Raw genomic sequence first — 25756 nt, 5'->3', positions numbered from 1 at the left:
GGCTGCAAGGCTGTTTCAGTGGCAGCTCCAGAATTCTTGAATGATCTCCCACTGTCTGGCCTCAACATCACATCTGGTTAGAAGGCAGGTGAAGACACACTTTGTCTACCCTCCTTTGGAGGGGAGGAGGTGTGATGCATTGAGGGCTTTGAGTTTCATCCAACCAGACTCATTGCAATGAAGAAACCTAAGTCAGCCACGTCCATTAACTTCAGTGGGTCTACTCTGAGTAGGACTAGATAAAACCCATAATGTGTGGTACCTGTAGCTGTCATCCCATCAGCCCCAGCCAGCATGGCCAATGGGCAAGGTTGAGCGGGGTTGTATCTGTTTATTTCGTTAATGCACACAAAACATCCTCAAGTGGCAGAGGCGCAGGAGGGAATCAGCCCAGACTATGGCAGGCTAGGGGTAGGTCATGAAGGAGGGCTCAGTCAGAGGGATTGGGGCTCTTTCAGGCTGGCAGGGGAGCAAGGAGAAAGTGGCAAAGGAGTGAAGCCCAGACTCTGGCGCTGCAGCTATTCTCTGGCTTTGGAGTTATTTATAGCTTGGAGAGTCAATGGGGCTACCTGGGGTTAGCGGCTGGATGTTGCCAAGCCAAGCCCTGGAAAGAGAAGAGGCTCCCCTCTTGCCTCCCCCTCAGAAAGGCTGCTGCTCTTTTCTCCGTTGTGAAATGTTTCTTTTATTTTTGTCAAAAGAAAATAATGGGTCGGGGTGTGTGCGCGTGTGTGCGCGCGCGCATGGAATTCCACCCGTCTCTGTCCAGCCCATTAATTCTGCATGCTCAGGACAGAATTAACCTTGGCAAGCTTTCTAGAGGAGAGAGTAATTCTAACCATAAAAATCTGCTGATTAAAGCTAGTTTTAGGAATTCGATTTCACTTAATGCCTTGGCAGCCAGCCCAGCAGAGCATTAACAGAGCCACAGATACACAAACCTCTCTCTCTCTCTGTTGTTCATTGTTGTTGGGGGGGGGGGTGTTCTTTTTTGTTTTGTTTTTTTTGTTTTTTAACCTCTTCAATTAAAAAAAAATCAAGCTAATGAAACTCCCTTTGCATGTTTTAAGCAAGAATTCATTTTAAGAAGTCCTTTTAAAAAAGTGCATTAAAAAAGGAAGAGGAAGTGAGGTTTCCCTCCCTCCTGTTGCAAAGGGAAGGGGAGGGAAAGAGAGAAAGCCCTTGTGACAGTGGCGGGACATGTGCCCCCCCCCCTTCCAAACAGCATGGCATTGTGCCTTGCAAAGGAGGCCACCCAGGAAGGGAGGACTGTCAAGGAGAAAGCAGTCTTGGAATGGAGTGTGCTGACATTTGGAGGAGAATTGCCAGCGCTTTTGAAGGCCTCATCAGCCTATGCCAAATGTTTGCTAATTTTGAAATTTGCTTCAAAATTAGCATCTTTGACACAGCCAAGCTAATTACTGCTGAAGACAGGATGGGATGCTCACTTCGGCGAAGATTTACGCTGCTATGGTTCTCTCGGTTGCTACTGCTTCTTTGCACCACCTTCCTCCTGCTTTTGCTCTCACTGTCCCTGCCCTCATTTGCCCTCATCTGGCTTCTTCCTCATGCTGACTCCCTCTGCTGGGCACCCAGGAAATTCCTGGCCACAAGAAGTGGTCTCTATCTCTCAGCGATCATGTGAAGTTCTCCTGAGAATGGGTAGAGCATCTTGGCAAAGGAGAGAGAGTAGATTAGCCTTCCTCCACCTGGTTCCCTCCAGATGCTTCGAACAAAAAGTTCCATCGGGCGAGGGTCCAGGATGCTCAGATTTCTGCCACCTGACCTCATATTTCATGATGTAACCATGATGTAACCATGATGTAGTTTGGGGGGTGTAACATGGGGATTAGCAGCTAATAAAAGTTTGGGTGCTCTTTTGTTTGGGGCTTCCATCTTGTTCCACCTTGTGGCAGGTGGGAGTCCTGTCATGACAGTCTTCAATAAAGACCAAGCCTACTGGCTGCTGTTTTGCTCTGGTATTCCTGGCTGGTGTCCTTGTTTTTTTGTCCAAGGGAGCCCTCAGATTTCTCCATTAACACCACAGATGTGTAGAGCTGCTCCTCTGGAGAGGTTGCTTTGAGAATGGCTCCTAGCATGATGTCCTTACACACACACACGCACACACGGCCTGTGGTCTGACCTGTGAATGACAACATGCTGCCCTGGGAGAAGCTTCCAGCCAAGCAAGATGTGAAAGACAAGACCTGGAGGTGAAAGGCCTCATCCCTGCCGGAAGGGCAGTCTTTGTTCTATGCATTTATAAATGACTCTCTGGCTCCCCGTGGCAAAGGAGAGGTGAGCAGGCTAAGGCTGGCTAATGGGGAGCGCTTATCCCTGGCTCCCAGTAGCCCTGGCTGTGTGGCTTGACTCCTGCCAGGAATGGGCACAGAGCAGGAGAGCTTCCAGGGCTTTTGTCCAACATGACGGATGCGCTTGAAAGAAGCTTCTTGATAGTGGCTCTGGCCTTTGCAGGAGCAGCTCCCTCTCCTTCCCCTTGCCCTCCGCTTCCTTGGATGGAAGATTAGCCAAGGAAGACAACACTGTACATCAAATGGGTGGTGCGCACTCTTATAAGGACAACAGATGCATAATTCTGTTAGAAATGCAAGAGTATTAAAAGTCATCAGCTGTGTTAGGGCTCAAGCAACATATGGAGGCTGACTGCAAGTCCTATTCTTTCCGGGGGGGGGGAGAGATTTAGGGGCAGAGTGGCCCCTTCTTATTGCAACAGCCTGGAAGTTTAGGGATAACATTTAGTGCTTTTTTTTTTTTTTTAATGCCATGCTGGTCTATTAAAAAGCAACCCACAGAGGGATATTGCCATGAGGATCCACTGCAATTCATTATATGTAAGAACACAAGAAGAGCCAGCTGGATCAGGCCAATGGCCCATCTAGTCCAGAATCCTGTTCTCACAGTGGCTGACCAGATGCCCCAGTGGGAAACCTGCATGCAAAACCTTGAATGCCAAGGATATCGCAGTTTATACTTGTGGTGTTCACATCTGGTACACAGGCTGAGACCCTACCTGCCCGCAGAATGTCTCGCCAGAGTGGTGCATGCTCTAGTTATCTCCCGCTTGGACTACTGCAATGCGGACTACATGGGGATACCTTTGAAGGTGACCCAGAAACTACAACTAATCCAGAATGTGGCAGCTAGACTGGTGACTGGGAGTAGCCACCAAGACCACATAACACCAATCCTGAAAGACCTCCACTGGCTCCCCATACAATTCCGAGCACAATTCAAAGTGTTGGTGCTGACGTTTAAAGCCCTAAATGGCCTTGGTCCAGTATACCTGAAGGAGCATCTCCACCCCCATTGTTCTGCCCGGACACTGAGGTCCAGCACCGAGGGCCTTCTGGCGGTTCCCTCGTTGCAGGAAGCCAAGTTACAGGGAACCAGGCAGAGGGCCTTCTCGGTAGTGGCACCTGCCCTGTGGAACACCCTCCCAGCAGATGTCAAAGAGAAAAACAACTACCAGACTTTTAGAAGACATCTGAAGGCAGCCCTGTTTAGGGAAGCTTTTATTGTTTAATAGACTATTGTATTTTAATATTCTGTTGGAAGCCGCCCAGAGTGCTGGGGAAATCCAGCCAGATGGGTGGGGTATAAGTAATAAATTGTTGTTATTGTTGTGTTGCTGCTGCTCGCTCTCAGAAAGGGCTGCAGCTTTGCGTGCAGAAGGTCCCAACCCATGTAGAGAATAGTACTCACTTAGATGGGCCAAGGCAGTATATTCAGTATAAGAACATAGAAAGACTCTGCTGGATCAAGCCAATAGCATCCTGTACCCACAGTGGCTGACCCAATGCCTCTTCTGGGAAACCCACAAGCAGGACCCAAGCCCTACGCTAAGTGACATGCAGGTTTCAGGTTGCCCCTAAGACTGATTGGAAAAAGAAACACACCGTGGTCGAGCCTTCATTTTTCAAAGAATCATCTAACTGTAGAGTTAGAAGGGACCCTCAAGGGCCATCTATTCCAACCCCCCAGCAATGCAGGAATCACAGCTGAAGAATCCCTGACAGATGGCCAGCCAACTGCAGCTTACAAACCTCCAACGAAGGAGAGTCCATCGCCTTCTGAAGGAGCTGAATAGCTTTTAAAATATAAAAACCCAGCTGTTCCCCAGATCTGCCTCCACCCTTAGGCAAAAAAAAACCCACACAGAAATTCTTTGCGGAGACTGATCTGTTGTTAAGGTCAATCTTCTGCTTAAAACAGACAGCTGGGATGGCAATGGGGGATACCCTTGCTGGCAGATAAGGCAGAGAATGTTAAGAAATGCATTTGTAAGTTTGCATTTGAGGGGTCTGAGAATCAAGAGGTGGATAGAATCTCTTAAGCACCATGAATCACACTCTGCAGCACTTTCTGTGGATTTCTCTAGGACTTGGCTTCCCAAACAACTTATGCTTGGGATATCGCAGCCTCAGCCTGAGATAAAGCAATGAAGGTGTCTCTGGAGGATATGGACACACACACACACACCAATGGGGACGTGCAAAAAGGGAGTGCAGTGCATGGCGGACACGTCCCCGTTCTCAGAGGTGGCTCTTTAACGTCCTTTGAAGTTGGTCTCTTTGAGAGTTTGCCCTGGAGGGAGGCTGGCACACGCACGCGCCGTGGGACCCGCGGAGATGGAATCCACTGTGAGAATAATTAAATCCTCTTCAGGGAGCGGCACGCATTTCCACCCCATCGCAGAGGGGCTGGGCCACTTTGCTGGCGTTGGTGAAACAGAAATCAACAAAAAGGGAGCGCGAGAGAGCTGATTGAAATATTAAATTATGGTAAGCAGGAGCCTTGCCAGGAGGCTTCACACAAGCAAATAGGCATTGATTTTCTAATTAGAGGAAGGGCTGCCCGGGTGCCTGCTCCGCTCCTGCCTGCGTGGGGGATTGATTGAAGGGAAGGAAGGGACCTTCTTTGTTGGGGAGGGAAGAAGGAGCCTGGGCTGGGAAGAGGGCAGATCTGTAGCGGCTCCCAGGCTGCCAAAGGAAGTCAAAGAGGCTAAGAGAAGACTGTAGCTCAGCGGTAGAGCATCTGCCTGCATGCAGAAGATTCCAAGTTCAATGCCTGGCATCTCCAGGTAGGGCTGGGGTAGACTCTGCTTGAAACCCCGGAGAGCCACTGTCATTCATTGTGGACAACACTAAGATGGGCCAAGGATCCAACTCAATAGAAGTTAGTTTCCTATGTTCTTATCCTGCCATCTTATCCTGACATGCAGGTGTGCCCATGCTCAGGTAGAAGGTGATGGAGATGTACACAACCACCTGAGAGATTCTCGTTGGCTTCCCATGAAATGCCCACATTCCGATACCTTCTGCAGCTTAATGGTGATCCTATTTGGTCCCAATCCAACATTGTCGGCAGAAACCTATTATTCCCTTACTCTTCCTCCTCTCTTCCTTCTCTCTCTCCCCACTGCCCAACTGGGGATGCTTCTAAACTCAGGAACCTAGAAACCCAGAAAGCTGTGCCTTAGATGCAATCAGGTTCCTGGTCCAATTAGCCCTATATTGTCTGTGCATAATGGTTTTGCCTGTGTTAGCCCTGAAGCAGGATCTTTTCATAGGCTGATGCTAATCCACCACCACCATCCCAACTGGAGACTCTGTTGAGCAATTTGAGGAGATGGTAATGGTCATTAGCAATCCAGCGTGAAAATGGGTGGGCTTTTGCTGTCTTAAATGCAGCAATCAATAGAATGCTATAATGTTATACTTCATTTTATTATACTAGTTGGCAAACACAAAAATACATATCCTGCTTGCCTTTGCATTGTTCATTTCCTGCTGTCTCAAATTCCTCTGCCCACTTCACCTTGTTGCCTTTTAGGGTTCATAGAATCATAGAATGTAGAGTTGGGAGGGAACCCAACCCAAAGGATCATGTTGTCCAACCCCCTACGGTGCAGGAATCACAGCTAAAGAATCCCTGACAGATGACTGTCCAACCTCTGCTTAAAAATCCTGATTCAGCTGCAGGGCTCTGTTTCCTTATGTGACTCTCCCAATGGGTCATACCTTCCACCTCTTGGAAGATGCTTTCTGAGAACCCTTTGGATGTCAACCCAATGCAAAGACAGTGATGCTGAGGACCCTCAACAATTCATTTGGAAGGGCTGGAAATCTGATTTTTCAAGAGCGCCTGCTGTAAACAGAGGAAGGCTTTCATCTCCCTATCATTAATCCATTGCGATAAACTGATCAGAATCAACTCGTTTAGCATTAATGGGACTGTCATAAAAAGCAACGCAGCTAAAAGCTATGACTTCCATTGCAGAACAAACTCAAGGCATCCTCTCTAACTTGTCGCTGAAAACAGGTGGAAACAAGTTGGGGCTCTTTTCTGGTTTTCGGTGCAATGTTCAGTCAAGAATGGAAAGTTGTTCACCACCACCATCACCACCTGGCAACCTTTACATACCTGCACCTCGACACATCTCACCAGCACCCCCATGTGGCTTTCTGTCATAGATATTTCTGGTAGTTATGTCAGGAAAGTCCGTTGGGTGGGGAAGACTCAGCCATGCAAACAAGTCCATGTGGCTGCCTGGTGCTTGTCTTCTTGGATGTCCTTGAGTTCTAAACATTAGAAGGCACTTTCTGAGGGTAAGAGCTATTTGACAGTGGAGCAGACTCCCTTGGAAGGTGGTGGACTCTAGGCTTTTAAGCAGAGGTTGGATGGCCACCTGCCAGGGATTCTTTAGCTGTGATTCCCACATTGCCTGGGTTCAGACTAAATGGCCCTTGGGGTCCCTTCCGACTCTACAATTCTATGATAAGTGTTATGAGAGAGGGAGGAAAGCTTGTCTCTTTCCACTTTCTCCACACTGTGCAGAACATTATGCACAGCAGCTGTTTGCCTCCCCCATACTAACAAGCACCGAGCATTGTAACCTTTTCTCATAGGGTAGTTGCTCTGCTCCGCTGATCATAATGCTTGCCTGCACCGACAAAGCATGAGGGCTGGGAGGGTGTGTGTGTGTTGAAAGCAGGAAGCCACAACTAGTGAAATTCCTCCAGGAAGCTTTTCTGCCTTCCAACCTGGAAGATCAGGCTGAGTTCAGACTTTGCCCTTCAAAGTCCCCAAAGGAAGCTGCTGATGCCGGCAGGTTAACAGGGAATCCAAGTGAGACTCACCTGCAACAAGAGAGAGGGAAGAGTGCATTATCGCCATGGGAGCAGGCTGGGGAGACACCATTAATGGCTGTGCCCGACTGTGAGAATGAGAGCATCTTGTTGAGGATGTTATGCCCCAGTTCACGTCCTAGGAGCCGTGTAGAAGCAAAAGATCCATTAAAACAAAAACTCCACTTCCTACCCTCTGGGGCTGTCATTTCCATAGAGTATCTCTCTCCTTCCAACCCATCTTTCCCCAGAACATCGCTTTGAGCCTCTTGCCAATTAAATCCAGCCCCACCCCCAAATCACCACCACACATGCTTCCTGGTTCCCTTCAATCCAATTGTAGCACGTTATCAATTTTTTAGCTGTTATTTCACTTTATAGCCCTTTAATATATTATTAATCTCGGAAACCCTGCTTCCTGCCCCTCCAAAAAAAGGAAGCCATCCACCCACTATAGATATAGATATATAGATGTATATTTTCCTTTTCACAAATTTATGTCTTCAACATTATTTTTATGTCTTTTTATCTGGAAATGCATTTAATTTTTATTACAGTCTTCACTCATGCCGTCTTCATTCCAGCAATTGGATTTATTAAGATTTGTTTCCTCTGCAGCTGTTCCTCCAACAGTGTTTGTTCAGAAGTTCCAGGAGCAGAGCAGCCTGGGCTGCCCGCATTTCATAGGAAGGCAGGGTGTATCTGGAGTCCCCAGGGAGCCCGCAAGCTGCCCCTACCCTTGAGCAAGCTTATAGGGCCAGCGTCTTTTGCTAGCTTTGGACTGTGGTAGGGGGAAAGGATCCAGGGCTGTAGCGCCATCCAGAGATTTTTGGCTCCTGAAGAGAGCCTTTTGCCTGCTAGCCACTCCTGCAGCTTCAGGGATGGGGTGCCATTTATCTACTACAAAGCTCAGTTCCACCCCCATCCCCCATTAGCCCAATGCCCAGCCGTTCTCCATCCTCCTTGCACCTGAGGCAGAATCAGATTGGAATCCATTTAGTTAAAATTAATTTTGGAGCAATTCTCTCTTGGTTAACGAGTTCCATGCTCTCCGCTCTCAGTCAGGGGACAAATGGGATTTTAATCGGCTGGTCTGATCTACGACTTGCACTAGCCACAGCCTCAGAATGCGGGCGACAGCTTTGCAGGAGCCCAGTTGAGACAACCCAGAATATTGCTCCTCCAGATAATTTGTAAGAATAGACAAAATGAACATCGTAAAGTCCGAGGGGAGGGGTCCAATGTCAGAGCATAAGGACAGCTGTTTGCTGGATCAGGCCAAAAGAGGCCCACCCAGAACAGCATCCTATCCTCGCAGTAGCCAACCAGATGCCTGTGGAAACCCATAAGCAGGACCTGAGCACAAGAGCCGCCCCATGACTTCCAGCAACAGGTATTCAAGAGCATTACTGCCTCCAAGTGTGCAGGTAAAGCATCATCATCATCATAATTTATTATTTATACCCCACCCATCTGGCGTGGCTTCCAACAGAATATTAAAATACAATAGTCTATTAAACATTAAAAGCTTCCCTAAACAGGGCTGCCTTCAGATGTCTTCTAAAAGTCTGGTAGTTGTTGTTCTCTTTGACATCTGGTGGGAGGGCGTTCCACAGGGAGGGTGCCACTACCGAGAAGGCCCTCTGCCTGGTTCCCTGTAACTTGGCTTCTCGCAGTGAGGGAACCACCAGAAGGCCCTCGGCGCTGGACCTCAGTGTCCGGGTAGAACAATGGGGTGGACACTCCTTCCGATATACTGGACTGAGGCCGTTTAGGGCTTTAAAGGTCAGCACCAACACTTTGAATTGTGCTTGGAAACATACTGGGAGCCAATGTTGGTCTTTCGAGACCAGTGACCACTGCCAGTCACCAGTCTAGCTGCCACATTCTGGAATAGTTGTAGTTTCCAGGTCACCTTCAAAGTGATCATCAAAGTGCATCATGCCTTGTAGCCACTGATAGACTGTTCCTCTGTGAATTGGCTCTTCAGACATTGCTGGACTCCCAACTCCCATCATCTTTGACCATTGGCATTGCTGGCTTCTTGAGGTTGGTGCTGAACAACAGCTGGAGAAGGACCACAGGTCCCATTTCAAAGAATCCTAGAATGGGAACTTCAAAGGACCACACAGCCCAACTTCAGGCCTGGGATGCCTGTTGGCAGTGCAAGTTCCCTGGGATCCATGACTGTATCTTCTCTACATCAGAGGTTGGGCCATGAGTCACAAGGAGACATCTTGGGCAGGCAGGTCAGATGCAGAGGAGGAATGGGGTGGCAGTGTGGAACCTCAGTCCAGTAGCTTAGACAGTGTTGAGCTGGGTGCTGAGGAGAGTCTGAGCAGGCTGTCGGGAGAAATCCTTGCCTCGGTAGCATCAGATGTCACAAGCGTCAAGGGAGAGCCACTTGGCTTGGCCCATCTGACACTACCAACTTGAAGGGAGGTGTTGGAGCCTCGGTCAGACAGTGAACAGACAGCATCAAGGCCACCTGCATCCAAGGATGCACCACCCTTTGTGCCAGCATGAGCAGGGAAGGGTTGCTTGCCCAGTCCTGTGGCTTGGGGTGGGACACAGGGGAATGACTTTGTCCCCTCTGCTCTTTGTAAGTGTCACTCAAGGGGGCATGCCAAGTGTTGAGATAAAGCTGACACCTAGATGTTAACTCTAGAGCTTTGTTGCGACCACATGACTCACACAACTTGTCACCTGATCTATGTTTGTAGATTGTAATGAACTCTAGAATAAAGCTTTTGGCAATAATTGAGTCCAAGCGCCACACCCACAAGTGGGAGCCAGGGCAGGTAACATCTGAATGGCTGCAATTCCCATCTGCCCCAGACAACATGGCCAGTAGTCAAGGGAGTTGGGAGTTACAGACCAACATTATCCAGAAGGCCAGAGGTGAGCTACCCATGCTCTATAGGAATTTTGAGCTCTATAGGGAAGGTTAAAGGTAAAGGACCCCTGATAGTTAAATCCAGTCACAGACAACTCTGGGGTTGCGGCGCTCATCTCGCCGAGGAAGCTGGCATTTGTCTGCAGACAGTCTGGGTCATGTGGCCAGCATGACCAAGCTGCTTCTGGCTCAGAACACCAAAACCAGAGCAGTGCACGGAAACACCGTTTACCTTCCTGCTGGAGCGGTACCTATTTATCTACTTGCACTTTTTGGTGTGCTTTAGAACTGCTAGGTTGGCAGGAGCTGGGACAGAGCAATGGGAGCTCATCCCGTCGTGGGGATTCAAACTGCCAACCTTCTGATCAGCAAGCCCTAGGCTTAGTGGTTTAGACCACAGCGCCACCTGCATCCCTACTATAGGGAAGGTTAGAGCTGGCTATGCACCAACCAAAGGGTTACTGCTGTGTTGACTAAGGAAGATCAAGCCCTGGACAGCCCAGAGGCATGCTGCCAGCCAGTTACAAGGGCTGGTGTTGCACACCCTCATTCTCCTTCGTAGCTCTGAGGTCCCACATAACATACAAGACTATTAATCTGACCAGTTTCAGAGCCTGCAGGTGAAAACCTGCAGTGTCCCCCCCCCCCTTCTGCCTGCTATGTGATAAACTGAATTCACTTCCTTCCCCCTTTCAATAGTGGGATTAACGTGCTACACTTTCCTTTGGCTAACATTATCTGCTCCCTCCCTTCTCAGTCTTATTTTCAGCAGGGGGTGTCAATGTTTTTCCCCTAGACATGTTTTGGAAATATTATTAAGCGCTGGCATTTTGTGTTCATAAAAATAACTCCGTGACAGAAGCTGGCGGCCTTGAAAATCCTTCTTAATTCAAGCCAACCTTGTGAGTGATTATCTTGGGTGGCAAAAGGAGGCATTTCCTCTGAGTGTGCTCCCTGATAAAGCATGTCCTTTTTAATGACTCACCTGAATTGACATTTCCCCCCTCCCACTAATCCCGTTATGGGCCCAGCTAATGATGTAAAGCCAGGAAATGCTCTTATTGTTTTCAAAAAAAGATATACTTCTTCTTTTCCATTGCGAAAAGGATCTTTGGTGCTGAAGAATTATACATCTGAACTGGTGGAGGCAAATATGTGGGGATGAAATAGCTCAGATTCCAGCATCAAGGAAGATATATGGGTCTGTGTGCACGGGCACAAGGATTGTAAATGAAGGCAAGAAGAGGATGAACAATTGAGTTTAAGGCTTTTGGTTCTTATCCTGTTCTGACGGGGTATGGTTTGTGGGGTGCTGGGCAAGACCAAGGCAACCGTGGGAAGAAGCATGAAGCCATCCACTGGCGGTGGAAACCAGAAGTATGAGCAAGTGGCATAACACTTGGGATGTGCAGGCTTGAGAAATAGCCAGGGCACAGTGAAAACCAGCCAGGACCAAGGACACCTCAAAGGCCGCACCAAGTTGCTCCAACAAGCAGCAGAGCCCAACAGAACCTTTGTCTTCTGCTGCAGTCTCTGACGATGGCGTGGTGCTCCAAGGTCTGGCTTGGAGCCACAGGTTCTTTCTTAATCACTCTCATCTCCAGTGTCAGCTCACATAGGAGGGCACTCTGCAGTCTGTACACTCCCAGGAGCTTTTGGGGTCCTAGTCCAACCTCAAGCCCTCCACTTCATAGAGATCTGCACACACTTCTCCCACAGACGCTTCCTTGGCCCAACATGTGGAGTCATGAGACAATGCTGGCCCTTGCACCTCTTGATATAGGTCTTCAAGGCACTAGCTGTATTTCCACATGATGCTAAGCCATGCAAGGGTGACCCTTGGGTCCACAGCTGGCACAGCTGCTCAGAGGAGGTCAAGAAGCTGGTTTCCATTTCTGAGGAACCACAGTTTAGCATTACACACTAAACGGTGGTTAGTCTTTCTTGAAACAAACCAGGTTTGTAACCCTCAGACTGAAGCTGGTTATCCTAAGAAACCAGAGGCCTTCCTCCTGGGCTTAGTCAGCCAATCGGTGCTAAAGAAGGATAGAACTTTCTTTATGTATGCAACAGCAGCAGCAAGAATACTCATAGCAAAGCATTGGAAGACACAAGATGTACCCACTCTGGAAGATTGGCAGATGCAAGTAATGGAATATATGGAGATGGTGGAGATGACTGACAGAATCCGAGACCAGGGAGAAGAGTTGGTGGAAGAAGATTGGAAGAAATTTAAAATTTATTTACAGAAACATTGTAAAATTTTTGAATGTTAATGGTATTGAAATGAACAGAAAGGGTTCCAGCGATGAGGTTTAAAATAAGATTGGACGGATAATTAGACAAATAAATTGGACAAGAATTTGCTGAATTAATTTTTAACAGGAATACAAAAAAGGGAGATGAGAGGAAGTCAAGAAAATAAGTTAATCAAAGTTGCGGATTAAAAAGAGGGATTTTTTTGTGCTCTTTTTTCTTTTTTGTCTTTTTAAATTTTTTAAAGATGGGTTTGTTTTTTAAATTTTTTTTCTAATGTATGGTATAGTTTGGTGTTTTTGTGCATTTGTCTTTGTTTTTTCTTATGTTTGTTCTCTTTTTCAAAACTTAATAAAATATATATTTAAAAAACAGACTGAAGCTGGTTAGTCTCAACAAACCATTGTGAAGTTTAGCTGTGGTTTGTTTGTGTTCAGATGTCATGTGGTCAAAAATGGAAGTGGAAGCTTCTGAACTCTGCCTTGTGGCAGAGGTAGGGAAGGGGAAGCATGCAAGCCAAGCATCATCGTGCGGTTGTTCTGTGCAAGCACAACCACTGTTGAAGTTAGGGCTAGGGTTCGTGAGTATCCCAAATCCAATCTCTGATCATGCTTTGCATGTTCTGTATGTTGCATACATCTCTGTGCTTGCCTATTATCACTTGATCCTGTTTTGCAGAAAGGTGCCAGCATTTCAAACCTTCTTTCTTTTCTTTTTTGACATTTCTGCATGTTGGATTCTGAGCCTGCTGCTATCAGGGAAAAATAAATGGGAAGGAGAACCCAGAAACAGGGTTAGTGACTGCAGGGTGATTTCCAGGAGAGACCTACGGCAGCGGGAAGGTGTAGCATAGAGACAAGGCAGTGCACAAAGGCAAGACAGCTGGTAGCTGACAATAAAGTCAGGGCATGATGGATATCCGTGATTTTCTCTGCCAGTGTGAAAGGCCACAGGTACAGATATGTGTCCCGAACAGGCAGCAGGGTTGAGAATGTTATCATCAGATGTATGAAATATCAGAAATGCTGCCTCCTTCCCTACAGACCCTCTCAGGGCCCTCTTGGTGGTTTCACCACTCGCAGAAGTGTTGGGAATTATAGCCTGGATGAGGGACTTCTCTGCGGAGGCTTCTGGGACTCCCTCCCCACAGAGGGACACCTTGCTTCTTCACTATGCAGCTTCCAGCGTATTCTGAAGATGCACCTCTTCATCCTGACTTTGGCACCTGTGATGTGTGTTTTCAAGGCCCATTCCATTGCTGTGGTTGTAATCTGTTCTAACTGTTTGCAATTTCCATTGTTGTAATATGCCCTGGGAGCTGCCGGTACGTTGTATTGATGGTGTTGTTGTTGTTGATAATGCAGAAAGCAACTTGATGGTCAAGTTGAAGTGCAGCTAAGCAAGTTGCAGATAACAGACGGTTCTTTAGGTAAGCTTTACTCACAGTTGACCCGCTGAAATGGAGGAAGTCAAGTTCATTAATTTCTATAGGTCTACTGTAAGTAAAACTTAACTGAATGCCACCCAATGATATATATTCTGTTGTAGTTGGCATCTGTTTGTCTCAAGATAGAATGGAGTGCACCTCCGGGGGGGGGGGTGACTTCCCCGAGCTGTAAGCCTGAGTAGTGTGTATGGAGGTCCTGGACTGTCCAGATGACAAAACCCCCCTCTAGGCCTCACTAATGCTGTCCAAAGGGAAACAGAGCAATACGTTTGGCACCAGCTTGGCTGCAAGAGTTGCCAGAAGGAGATGTGCAGTGAAATGTTTGTGATACATAAGAACGATTCACCTCCGTGTGCTTAGACAGTGCTTGAAGAGGTGCCTTTCTGGAATGGGGTACATCGTCCTTTGTTAACCTGGTACTTGCCAGATACTTTGGACTACAACTCCCATCAGCCCCAGCCAGCATGGCTGGGATGGATGGGAGTTATAGTCCATAAAACATGGAGGGCACCATGTTGGAAACATATGTAGTACACGGCAAACAGTTAAGCCAGCTACAAAGGACAACGTGAATTCAGATCCACTCCACCTTCAAAAAGCACATCTGCCTTCTTTTGTAGACGAGGGTCCCAAAGATCCAGTGCTAGCCTGCAGACTGCAGAAATATTCAGAGGAATCCAAAGAACTCAGCCCTCATAAAAACAGACACAAATAATCTCTCCCTCCAGAGCTGAGGGAAGAGACCTCTGGCTATCACCAGCTCCTGGGATGATTCCTGAATGGCATTTTGTGCCGTTGGGAAAACTCCTTAAGAAATCCAGAAATAACTTGGGTGGGGGAGTTAATATCTTCAGAAGGAGAAGTGGCATCTCATAACTTATTTAGTTTTGGTATTTATTTCAGAAGCAGAGAGGCAGGAAGCAAAAGTTTCTGCTTTATCCGAGACCTGCTTTATCTTAATCCTCTGCTTTATGGCATCCGGGTGCTGCTAATATTTACACAGAGCAGCTCGTTTTAAAATATTTACAGTGCATATAGCTCTTAATAGCGTTAATATTTTAAAATGCTTTGGCACTGAAGGGTGCTAAACTTGCTTGCTGAGGCAGTATTAAAAAAAAGGCTCCAGTGGTAATAACTTGAAATCCAGATCAGTTTGGCACCTTTTCCCTTCTCTTCTTCCCATGCAATTTTGGAGCCAATGCGGCTCCTTCTGAAATGGAAGCTTACATAATATTGCCCTGTAGATCTGTGAGCCTTTCTTCCTCTTCGCTGGTGCAACCGGTGTGCACCAGGAAGGCATGTTTGGGGAGCTGGTGACCTTTTACCTGAGTGAGGACTCTGCCCTATATGCCCTTTCCCCAGAAATGCACACACTGCTTTGCAGAAAAAGTCTATGTCTCAGTTCAGAGGCAGAAAGTCACCAGGCTCCATTTGCCAAGAGGCAGCCATGGAAGTGGGGGTGGTTAGAGCTGCTGTGCTCCATGCAGATTCATGGTTTCCCTCTTATAACTCTGGATCTTCTCTCTCTTCTTTCTCCCCATCTTTAGTGCCTGTATGGTTGCTACGTCCATTCTTCAATCATCCCCACTTTCCACAGAAGGTGCTACTGGCTTCTTCAGGTAAGACATAGCCTTTGTATCTTATGGTGAGAAACAGATCTCTGGGGATTCTGGAGGGATCCCAGCTACCTCCGGTTTGGGGAAGCGTTTCCGTCGCATAAATGTTGTCACAGATGTTTTCTTTGCTACATGGTTGGAAATGAAATGGCTGCTTCTTTTTTGAAGAATTCCTGTTGGCAGACTCCATTGTTGTTGTTTGTGAGAAGGGTTTTGATGAGGAGACCTGCGTTTTCTGTTTCTTGTGGTGTGTTGAAGGGACAAATTGCAGAGGCATTGCAAGGCCAGTCTGAGGAACCAAGACTGGTGGCTTTGAAATGGAACAATTTGCACCAATTGCCCCAGCAGAGTGAAAGAAAGCTGGCTGGCATTGAACAGAGGTGGGAATCGGTGAACAACAGCGATTGGATTAGGAATGAAATTGGGAGGAGGGGGGGAGTGCAATTTTATTTATGGCATCTTTATCTGAGGCATCAAAGTCAACTTGGTGTCTTTGGTGTCAAGTTGTAGGTGAGGCAGAGAGGATGCAAGGCTGAGAAGGAGAAGAAAGTGAATGGCGGCCAATTCAAGACCTCAAACCTCACCAAAAAAGCCTTATTACTTGTGCGCGCCCAAGGGGCTGAAAGTCTGTCTGGTCCCCTCTTTTTGCCTGAGCCAAGTGTTGGTGGTGGTGCTCAAGTTGAAGACCCCCTTGACACCCATCCGATTCTGGTAGGCTAAGGTGCCCTTCTGTGCTGTGAAGTTCAGTTGTAAGCTTGTGAATACTGGCTGAGCCTTGGGAGCCTTCTCCGTTGAGCCCTGCCAGCGAAGGGGTTTTCTGGCTGTTGCCTCTTTTTCCAGTTACGCCTGCGTTACTTACTGGCAAAGCTTCAGGCCTCGCCGTTGAGTGGAGATGATTTGTGACTGAGTCCAGGGTGGGGAAGCTCTTTCCTCACTCGCCCCTTCCACTGTGAATCCCTGGGCTGCAAGTGGTGCAGAAATTGTGAGCTCGAGAGTTCAGCATCTCTCTTAAAAAATAAATCTGGCCTGTGTGTCAGTTTGAAATGGGACGTGCAATCCTGAGTAAAAGGGAAGATTTATTGTGCTGCCACTGTAGGAATGTTTGTGGGTCCCGTTGTTTGCATGTGAGAGGCCCTGCGAGTTTGTGAGGATACCTGAGGATGCTTTTACAGAGAGGTGGCGTGAGGCAGGGGGTGCCAATAGCCTGTTCCATTTTGTAAAGCACAGCAAAATAAACTCGTATCTAGCCTCTATCTATCGGTCGGTCGATCTCCCATCAGTTGTTTTGAGGATTGCTTGCTGTCTACTAACCACAAATCAGCTACTTGAAGATTATTTCCACATGGGATGCAGGTTAAGGTTTGCAGCTCAGTGTTTAGTTTGATTTATTTATTTTTATTTTTGAAAGGACGTAATCCTGAGAAAATGGGCTTCATGGTCCCACCCTTCTGTCCCTTGACCATCAGTGGGATCTACTGGCTTCTAACGGTTGTGTGAAATTCTCTGTCAACCAGAGGAAACTGGCGGGTGACAGGGAGAAGATCCAGCATAGGGCTGCAAAATGGGTTGGGGAGAGGACAGTGCTCTTTGCCCCTCCCTCCTTATTTGCTCTCCTTTCATCTTCCAGAGCAGTCCAAAGGTCCATCAGGCCAGACAGAATGTTCATTACCAGCTCTGCTATAATCAATGGAGAAATAAACGTGTCAGCGTTTAAGAGTGATAGCATTTCCTTTTTGGGCTCTCATAAGAACAGAAGACTTTTTCCAAAGCTCTGAAATCCAGGGTCCATTTTCTTCTCACTGTCTCCCTGAGTGAACTTCAGTTGAGTTGAGTTATTAATTTTCACAAAATTATAAACAAACAAACAAACAAACAAACAAAAATAAATAAATAAATAAATAAATAAATCATAACCTTATTAAAAATTACACTTATTAACATTGTTAAGTGACTTCCTCACTTCCCTTTGGTTGAATTTCAGTGCATATCACAGTTCTTATAAAATTTAACTTGAACATTAGCATCCTTAAATCTTTTCATTTTGAAATTAAACATATTAATTCATCACTTAACTTATATAAAATCCTAAGCCAATTAATTATCTGTTGAGTTGAGTCTTGGCCTTCTCTTCTGAGGAACTTTGGGAGACCAGAGACCAGACTTTGTACCTCAGCAATCAGGCCTTTGGTCTGCCTAGGCACTTTGCCCAGCAAAGGCCTTCCCCAGCCCAGCTACTGGAAAAGCTTATTTCAGAAAGAAAACTGAGAAGGGAGGCCATTGAACCTGGAGCATTTTGCTCTGATCAGCTATTTCTTTCTGACCTGGGAGTTGCGGGGGGGGGGGGGGTGGCAAGCAGGAACCCTTGGGCATTTTGAGGCTTGAGATATTGGCAAAAGGAGCTCTGGGGTTGTGAAAGAGCCAGGAATTTGTAGCCAAGCAGAAGTCACAATTTAAGGAAGTGTGAGGTGGTTGAAGGGTGGCAAGGAGGGGCAGGCAGCTCAACTCACTGTTGGGCTTGGAAAATTCAGAAACCAACCCAGTTATTCCAGTTACACACCCTTGCAGATTCTGTTGCATGCCAGTTTATGTCACTGGCAGCAGGGCAGGGTTTGAATCCTGCTTTGTGCCTGGTTCTCCTCTGGTCACTGCTGTGGGGCTGGGGATCTGCCTCCTGATGGAGTGAGTGGGGGTTAAGGAGGAGAGAGCTCAACCACTAGTCCAAGGTACAGAGGCTACAGCCTGCACTCCTCCCAGCATGAAGGAACTCTTGGCCCTTGGGTGCCCCCTGACTGCATTCAGGGAGAGGGGCTGCTGAGCTGGTCAGCATCAGACTCTACCAACTAATGTGGTATAGCCAGGATGAGGTAGGAAAACTGTCCGGGACTGCACCACTTTGAAGACGGAAGGCTCACAAGACTGAATGTTCTGCTGCAAACATATATTATCTCAGCACAGAAAGCTAGGATATCATAGAATCATTGAGTTAGATGAGACCCTGAGGATTTTCTCATCCAACCCGTTGCAAGGCAGGAATATCCAGCTGCCCCATATGAGGGATCGAACCTGCAACCTTTGGCGTTATCAGTACCACACTCTAACCAACTGAGCTATCCAGCTATCAAAATCTGGGAGAATGTTAGAGTAGGCTTCTTCTCTCTGACACCTGGTTTTCCACAGGCAGGGTTTTTTAATTTAGTTTGTTTTATTGACATCAGAGTCCAGCTGGCCTTAAGGAAACCACTGCTTGGCCAGCTTCAGCCCTCCTCTCACAATTGTAAAATGAGGATCATTTCCTGGCAGCATTGCTGTTAAGATTGATAAAGGCATGTATACAACCTCCTTCAGAGTGCTTGACAAGTGTGATGAGTTCCTTGGAGAAAAAGGTGGGATATAAAGGAGATAAGTAAAGTAAAATAAATACAGTGGTACCTCGGTTTATGAACTTAATCCGTTCTGGAAGTCCGTTCTTAAACTGAAATCGTTCTTAAACCGAGGTGTGCTTTCCCTAATGAGGCTGCTGGTGCCCTTCCACCATTCGGATTCTGTTCTTAGACCGAGGTAAAGTTTGTAAACCGGGACACTACTTCCAGTTTTGTGGAGTTTGTAAACCAAATACTTCTTAAACAGGGCTGTTCTTAAACCGAGGTACAGTGGTACCTCAGGTTACAGACGCTTCAGGTTATAGATGCTTCAGGTTACAGACTCCGCTAACCCAGAAATAGTACCTCAGGTTAAGAACTTTGCTTCAGGATGAGAACACAAATTGTGTGGCGGCAGCGCAGCGGCAGTGGGAGGCCCCATTTGCTAAAGTGGTACCTCAGGTTAAGAACAGTTTCAGGTTAACAACCGACTTCCAGAATGAATTAAGTTCTTAACCCAAGGTACCACTGTACCACTGTACATTATGGCTGTAGTGTCATTGCTTTGGCTTCATTTGAAAATGGCCGTTTGAAGGGGCCTCTAGCTCTTTCCTTACTCCTTACTCCCGCTCATGACTCTGTTCCATGGATCTTTTCCTTGGTGGGAATAATCAGCTCCTCAGTGAATCTCTCCTCTGCCTGGAGAATTGATGGGGATTTGGGCGAGCCGACCAAAAGCCCCTTTTTCCGGTGTGAGCTCGTCCATGAGCAGCTCTTGCCTCACGAAACTAAATTGCCTTAATCAGCCCCAAGGACGGGTTGTGCCTTTGTTGTGCTGAAGTGCAAGCGCGTGATTCATGTGAGCATTGTCCTGGCGGAAATGGGCATCCTTCGATCACCTCCCCAAGGTCAGACAGCTTTGCAAAGAGAAAGCGTGGGGATGGGGAGGCAGTGGGCAGAGATGGCTAATCCCCTTTCATATACCTCCATGAGGCATCCATTCCGCGTCAAGGGTGAAAGCTGGGATAAGGAAGATGGAAAGCCTTCGCAGTGCCAAATGAAGCATCCATGATCAGAGTCCTTGCTGATACCTCTATATCAGAGCATGACAAGGGAGGGATTTGGGGCTCAGGGCTGTGTAAGTGATTCTCGGGCAGCTCCTGGCCATATGTCATTCCAAACATGGTGTTCTGTGCCACTTTGGCTTTTTGAAGCTGGAAATTTGGTATCCCCATGGATGTCAGCCTTCACTCTCAGAGGCACCTGGCTGGTTCCCCACCTGAAAATCCTCTTGTAGTTTGGTGGAGAGGAGGGCAACCAGCGTGGAGAGAAGAAGAAGAAGAGTTTGGATTTGATACCCGCTTTATCACTACCTGAAGGAGTCTCAAAGTGGTTAACATTCTCCATTCTCCTTTCCCTTCCTCCCCCACAACAAACACTCTGTGAGGTGAGTGGGGCTCAGAGACTTCAGAGAAGTGTGACTAGCCCAAGGTCACCCAGCAGCTGCATGTGGAGGAGCGGAGACGTGAACCCGGTTCACCAGATTATGAGTCCACCGCTCTTAACCACTACACCACGCTGGCTCTCAAGAGGCCGAAAGGCCCTGCAGGCTGAGTATTTAACTTTCCCCTGGGTGCGGGTGCCAAGTGTTGCTACTGATCAGTTGGCACTCCATCCAGGGGAACGCCACCTACATTCAGCCTGTCCGCAAAGCCACCCGCCTGAAGAGGGCACACAGACTTCAGTGCTGAAAAACAGCTCTGTGAGCCTGCATGTGGAGTTTGCACGCAGCTTTTGGTGCCCTGACCTGAGCTTCTTTCAAGTTTGCAAATTTGCGTTTAGGCTCCCTAAGGACTTTTTTTTTTTGGGTGTGTTTCTCCCCCCCCCCCTCCCCTTCAACGCAAGAGCGATGCCAGCCAAACTATTTATACACGCAGTGGCAGTTCGATTCTCTGTCCAGAACTGGGTTCCTAGTTCATGGCAACAGCTTGTTAAAATTAGAAAATAGCTTTAAAAATTCATGTGCCTCTTTTGCGTTGCTGTTCCTTTTGCTCTCTAAAGCCAGAGCTATTCTCAAGCCTGTTTTTACCTTTGATGACCTGTAAGCAACTCAACATTCATTTCTCCATTGATGTGTGTGTGTGGGGGGGGGTGCTGTGCCTGCTCTCAACACTACCTCCAGCTTCTGCCCCACAAAGGCTCTCTTCTGTGAAACTACTTACTTTTAATGCTGGTAGACAGATAGTTTATGTCAGTTCACCCTTGGAGAGAGGGTCAGGCCAGGCATCTGTCTTGCTCCAAAGGCGCTGAGGATGTCTATGATAGAGAGTTGGTGTTGTTACTGTTACTGTTACTGTTGGTGTTGTTACTGTTGCTGTTGTTGTTCATTTCCTTTCTAGGTTGCTTTATATATTTTTAAGCAAAACATCTCAAAGCAGTTTACAGCACATCAAAACATCAGATTGGCTCACTCCATCAGTGTGAGGTAGGGTTGGGCTCTGGCTTTTATATAGATCTCCCTCATCTGCAATTCCTGAAGCTGTGCAAGGACCAGAACACCCACTTCTCTTTTGGAAACTGCTCTCCTCCACTGTTTGCAAAGCAATCCTCTCCATGTTAAAAATGCATACAAAAAGAAGGATCTGTAAAGGTTGAGATTCAACACTGAGTTGCTACAGATGTTCATTTCCTTTCTACAGGCTTTTCAGCTTGCTAAATGGACCAATCCCTTCTCCACTCCCAACCAACACTGTTTTGGGAGTTCCCTTGATACCCCTCCAAGACAATTCAGTGGGATGGGGAGGGATGCCTCATTTTGTAAGCCAAACTCCATGTGCAGAGGCTACTGACAGGGCCCATCAGGTGAATGCCACCCATAAATTTCCGAAAGCATTGTACAAAAACACGTCACTAAAGCTAAAGGTATCACATTTGAAATCAGAAGCTAAGGGAGATTGTAGTTTTCCCCTGAGCAAAACAACAAAAGAAGCCATTTCTTGTTTCTCGAGCCATCCTAAGCGCCCTACTGTTGGAATCAAAAGATTGCGCTCGACAGTGCCATCAGAACAGGACCCTCTTTGACAAAAGATGAGCACCAATTAAACGGCTATTTAAGAATCCCCAGCTTAATCTGTATTAATGAGGCAATCAATTAATCATTCTGGATTAATGTTTTAAGCCCTACGATTTGCCTTTTCAAAGGACAAATGGTGATAAACAAAATGCCTGAATTGGTAGACTCTCCCAGCCCCCATGGAAGAGAGAGAGAGAGAAAGAGCCAGGCATCTGATCAGCAAACATTGATCATCTGGTTCTGGACTTTAGGTGGGGAATGGAAAACTTAGAAGTTCTCCTTCGCATGGGGTGAGGATTCCTCCCTGCGTGTTCTGCTCCAACCTTGTGAGTTAACCTCATCAGGGCAATGTTTCTTGATAACACCTTCCATGCTCTGGGTAGAATATAGGCATTATATTGTTGCTGCCACAAAGTGTGGCAATGGCCCCGAAGACAGATGGCTTTAGAAGGGGAGGCACAAGTTAATTCTTTTGAGGTAGAAATCCAAAGACCCAGAACCAGCAGGTATTTGTGGGCAGCTGTACTGCTGCAAAGTGATTTCACAGAATCATAGTGTTATAGAGTTGGAAGGGGTCTGAGGGTCATCTAGTCCAGCCCCCTGCAGTGCAGGAATGCACAGCTGTCCCATATAGGAATCGAACCTGCAACCTTGGCATTATCAGCACCATGCTGTAACCAATTGACCTTTCTACAGATAGGAGTTGTTTTAATCTCTCTATCTCTGGCCTCTTTATTGTTCAATTTTTTTTATTTTTTAAATAACTTGATGATTTTATGCTTTTGATTGTTGTGCTCAACCTCAGGCTTCTTGGGAAAAGAAAGGATGGATGCATGCATGGATAGTTGGCAAGCAGACCCAGCCAGCATCCCTTAGTGAAAATCTGTGTAGTCTCTTAGCATTCTTGGATGCTTGGGAAGTGATCCTTCCTTCCTTCCTTCCTTCCTTCCTCCCTTCCTTCCCTCCTTCTTTCCTTCCTCCCTTCCCTCTCTCAGTCCCCCTTTTTTGCCCGTGTTTAAAGGGTTTGCTCTGTGGAGCTCAAACCTCTTTATCTTTTCTCTGGGAAGTGCCATGTCTACTGGTGATGAACAGAGTAATAATTAATAAAAGGCAGTTGAGCCCAGAGAGAGAGAATCCGCAGGTGACTTTTTTCCTGGGCTAGGGTGCCCTGTGTTGCGTCTCAGGGTTTTCACTTTCTCTCTTCGAGATGAGAAAGGGGTCGGGGTCTAGCTAGAAGGGTAAAACACTTGGCTGTTGGGTTGCAACTCTTCCAGCAGAGAAGATTGCTTCTTGGCCTTTACCTCTGAGATTTGAACCACTCCTAATTTATACCTTGGTAGGTAGGTAGGCTGGAAGGAAGCATCTTGTAATGAGGCTGCCTCTTGTACTTCCACATATTCTGTAGTGCCAAGAGATCCACTGCAGGCTGTGGAATAAATTTTAGTAATAGCCCTGCTTTCTAGAAGGACTCACACTCCTCACCAGCAAAGGGAATGTCTTTCCTTCGGATACAATCTGTGCCAGTTCCTTTTCAAACCCTTGGAAAGGCTTCTGCGCTAAGAGACTTGTTTGACAAAGTGAAGGACTTGTCTCTGTGTGTAGAGAGAAACACAAGTTTGTGTGTGTGTTTAGATAGCACCAGACTTCTGTCAATGGAAAACAGGCCTGTATTTACAGCGATTAATACTGCCAGGAATGTGAGTTGGCTTTGCTGTCAGTTTTGGCCCAGCTGAATGGCAGAATGGAGTGTTTCCCTTCTGCTGTTGAGAATTAGTAGCTTGGGAGGCTCAAACACATCTGGCTGTTGCGAGATCGCAGGGCTGGCTGCCATTTGCCAAGCATCATCCTGCTGTCAAGTTCACCGTTGTGATGCTGGTTTTTCCCCCAACTGCACAGCAGATTTGTGGGATCTTGGCAGGCTCCGGTCTCCAGTCTTAAACTCAAACCATACATTACTTCTATAGCATAGCATAGGGTTGGAGCCAATGTTGGTCCTACTCATGTTGGTCCTACTCAGAGTAGGCCCATGGAAACAAATGGACCTGGCTAACATCTGTTGATTTCAATGGGTCAGTTCTGAGTAGGATTTAGTCAGATAACAACCTATAGGTGCTGGTTCAAAAAGAAGGAGGCAGATTTATTTAGATTTCATCAGTGTTATGCTTTAAAAAATAAATAAAAAATCATTGTTATGATCTGTTCATTTAGGACTCAATCAAGACCTTGGGTTTCCTTTCCCATGAGAGCTTTTAAATTAGCATGGTAAAGCAGTATATAAGAAAATAGCAGACCCTCCAAGTGTCCCTGTTTTCCAGGGACAGTCCTGGACTTACAGAAGCCATCCTGATTTCTTATTTGATCCCGGAATGTCCCCCTTTTCCTTAGGACGTCCCTATTTTCATCAGAAATGTGTGGGAGGGTATGCAGTTGGGCGATCCCCAAGCCAAGGAGATAAGTAGCTATGCAACCTGTTTAGAAGATATCTGAAGGCAGCCCTGCATAGGGAAGTGTTTTAATGTTTAATGTTTCATTATGTTTTTATAGGTGTTGGAAATTGCCCAGAGTGGTAACCCAGTCAGATGGGTGGGATAATAATAATATGATGATGATGGAATAGGACATCCCTATTTTGATTGGAGAAATGTTGGATCAGACCAAAGGGGGCCCATCTAGTCCAGTTCTCACAGTGGCTGCCCAGATGCCTATGGTTAACCTGTGGCCAGGATCCATGCACAACAGCTCTCTCCCCTCCAGCAGCCTCCACACACTGGTGTTCAGAAGCATCACTGCCTCTGACTACAGAGGCAGAGCTTAGCCATCCTGGCTAGTAGCCACTGGTAGCCTTACACGCCATGAATTTTCTGTCTAATCCTTTTTTTAAAGCCGCCCTGGTTGGTGGCCAGTTTCTGCTCTCGTGAAGGGGCACCATGTTCATCTTGGGTGCGTTTGAGCTTCACGCTGAAACGTCACGGGCCTCCTGTCCCTCTTTTGCTTCATATCCATTTTTCTGTGTGCGTCTCGAGTTGCCTCCGGTGTCAGACTTCCTCAAAGAAGACCCGTCGAAAGGTTTACCCTGAGCAGAACGACTACTGGGTACAACTCTGTGTGCGCTCGCCGGCGGAGGGTAGCGTTTCACACCTCCAACAAAGCTGGCTCCGGTCCACGAAACGTTTCTGCCACAATAAATCTGTTAGTCTTTAACAAGTTGCTGCTGCTTTTGTGGCAACAGACCAGCACGTCTGGTCCTCTGGAAGTTGCTCAAGGAGTTGCTGCAAAATTTCCCTGTACGTTTCGAGAGCAATCTTCTTCCGCTTTATTTGGGACCCCTTCCAAACTGGTGGCAAAGTTCTGCTGTTCTTTTTTTCAGGGTTTTGCAGCACAGACCCCGTGTTTTGCAACACACACACACAAACAAACTGAGTGGTAGATACGGTACATCAAACTGGGGTTCATAGTTAGCACCCCAAAAAACTCTAAATAATTTTTTATTAAGTTTTCCATTTAACAATCCAATCATTTTCACATTAGTTATTCCAAATTATACCAATACACATCGAAAAGTCCAAATATTTTGCCAAATTTTAAATTTTTGTTGGGGGTTCCCATGCTTCGAGTTCAGTAAGGGTCCAATCATCTCATATTACTGCTGCTTTTGGATTCACAAGTCCCATCTTTCGATCTTCTTGTTGTTATCGTTTTTCTTCTTAATAACCTCTGAATTGTTTCCACAAGTGAGTTAAGGCAAGCATTATTACGTTTCTGTGTGAACTTTGTAAGGCTCTCCCCCTTTTTTTTTTAAAGCTGGTAAGTCTTTTGTTTGCAGTAAATCATAACACACAGCACCCAAAAAAACTCTTGCTGTCCCATTCATTCCTTGACCGTGCAGGCATCTGGTTGGCAGGCAAGTAGCTGAGGCAGGGAGTAGGCAGTCTGTGGTGCTGCAGGCGTTTCTCACCCCAGTGCT

At 46.9% G+C, this 25756-nt stretch overlaps 1 protein-coding gene and 1 long non-coding RNA gene across 5 annotated transcripts in view; one reads left to right on the top strand and one right to left on the bottom strand.

The window, feature by feature from the left end:
• CAMTA1 (calmodulin binding transcription activator 1) overlaps positions 1 to 25756 on the top strand; it is a 690484-nt gene that overhangs the window by 468428 nt on the left and 196300 nt on the right. For all 4 annotated transcript variants that reach the window (XM_081870725.1, XM_081870727.1, XM_081870724.1 and 1 more), the window contains exon 5: positions 15292 to 15363. In XM_081870725.1, the coding sequence (XP_081726851.1) occupies positions 15292 to 15363 (72 nt within the window). The remainder of the gene's footprint in view (positions 1 to 15291; positions 15364 to 25756) is intronic.
• Positions 16792 to 23582, bottom strand: LOC309347097. Its single transcript, XR_014158847.1, has 3 exons — positions 23275 to 23582; positions 20942 to 21025; positions 16792 to 17037 (listed from the first exon to the last, which is right to left on the bottom strand). It is a non-coding gene; the product is annotated as an uncharacterized lncRNA (long non-coding RNA).

This window comes from Podarcis erhardii (genome assembly GCF_964252035.2).
Source record: "Podarcis erhardii genome assembly, chromosome: 7".
In the NCBI taxonomy this organism is placed as follows: domain Eukaryota; kingdom Metazoa; phylum Chordata; class Lepidosauria; order Squamata; family Lacertidae; genus Podarcis; species Podarcis erhardii.
The sequence above is the reverse complement of the archived record's forward strand: the minus strand, read 5'-3'. Positions and strand labels throughout refer to the sequence as shown.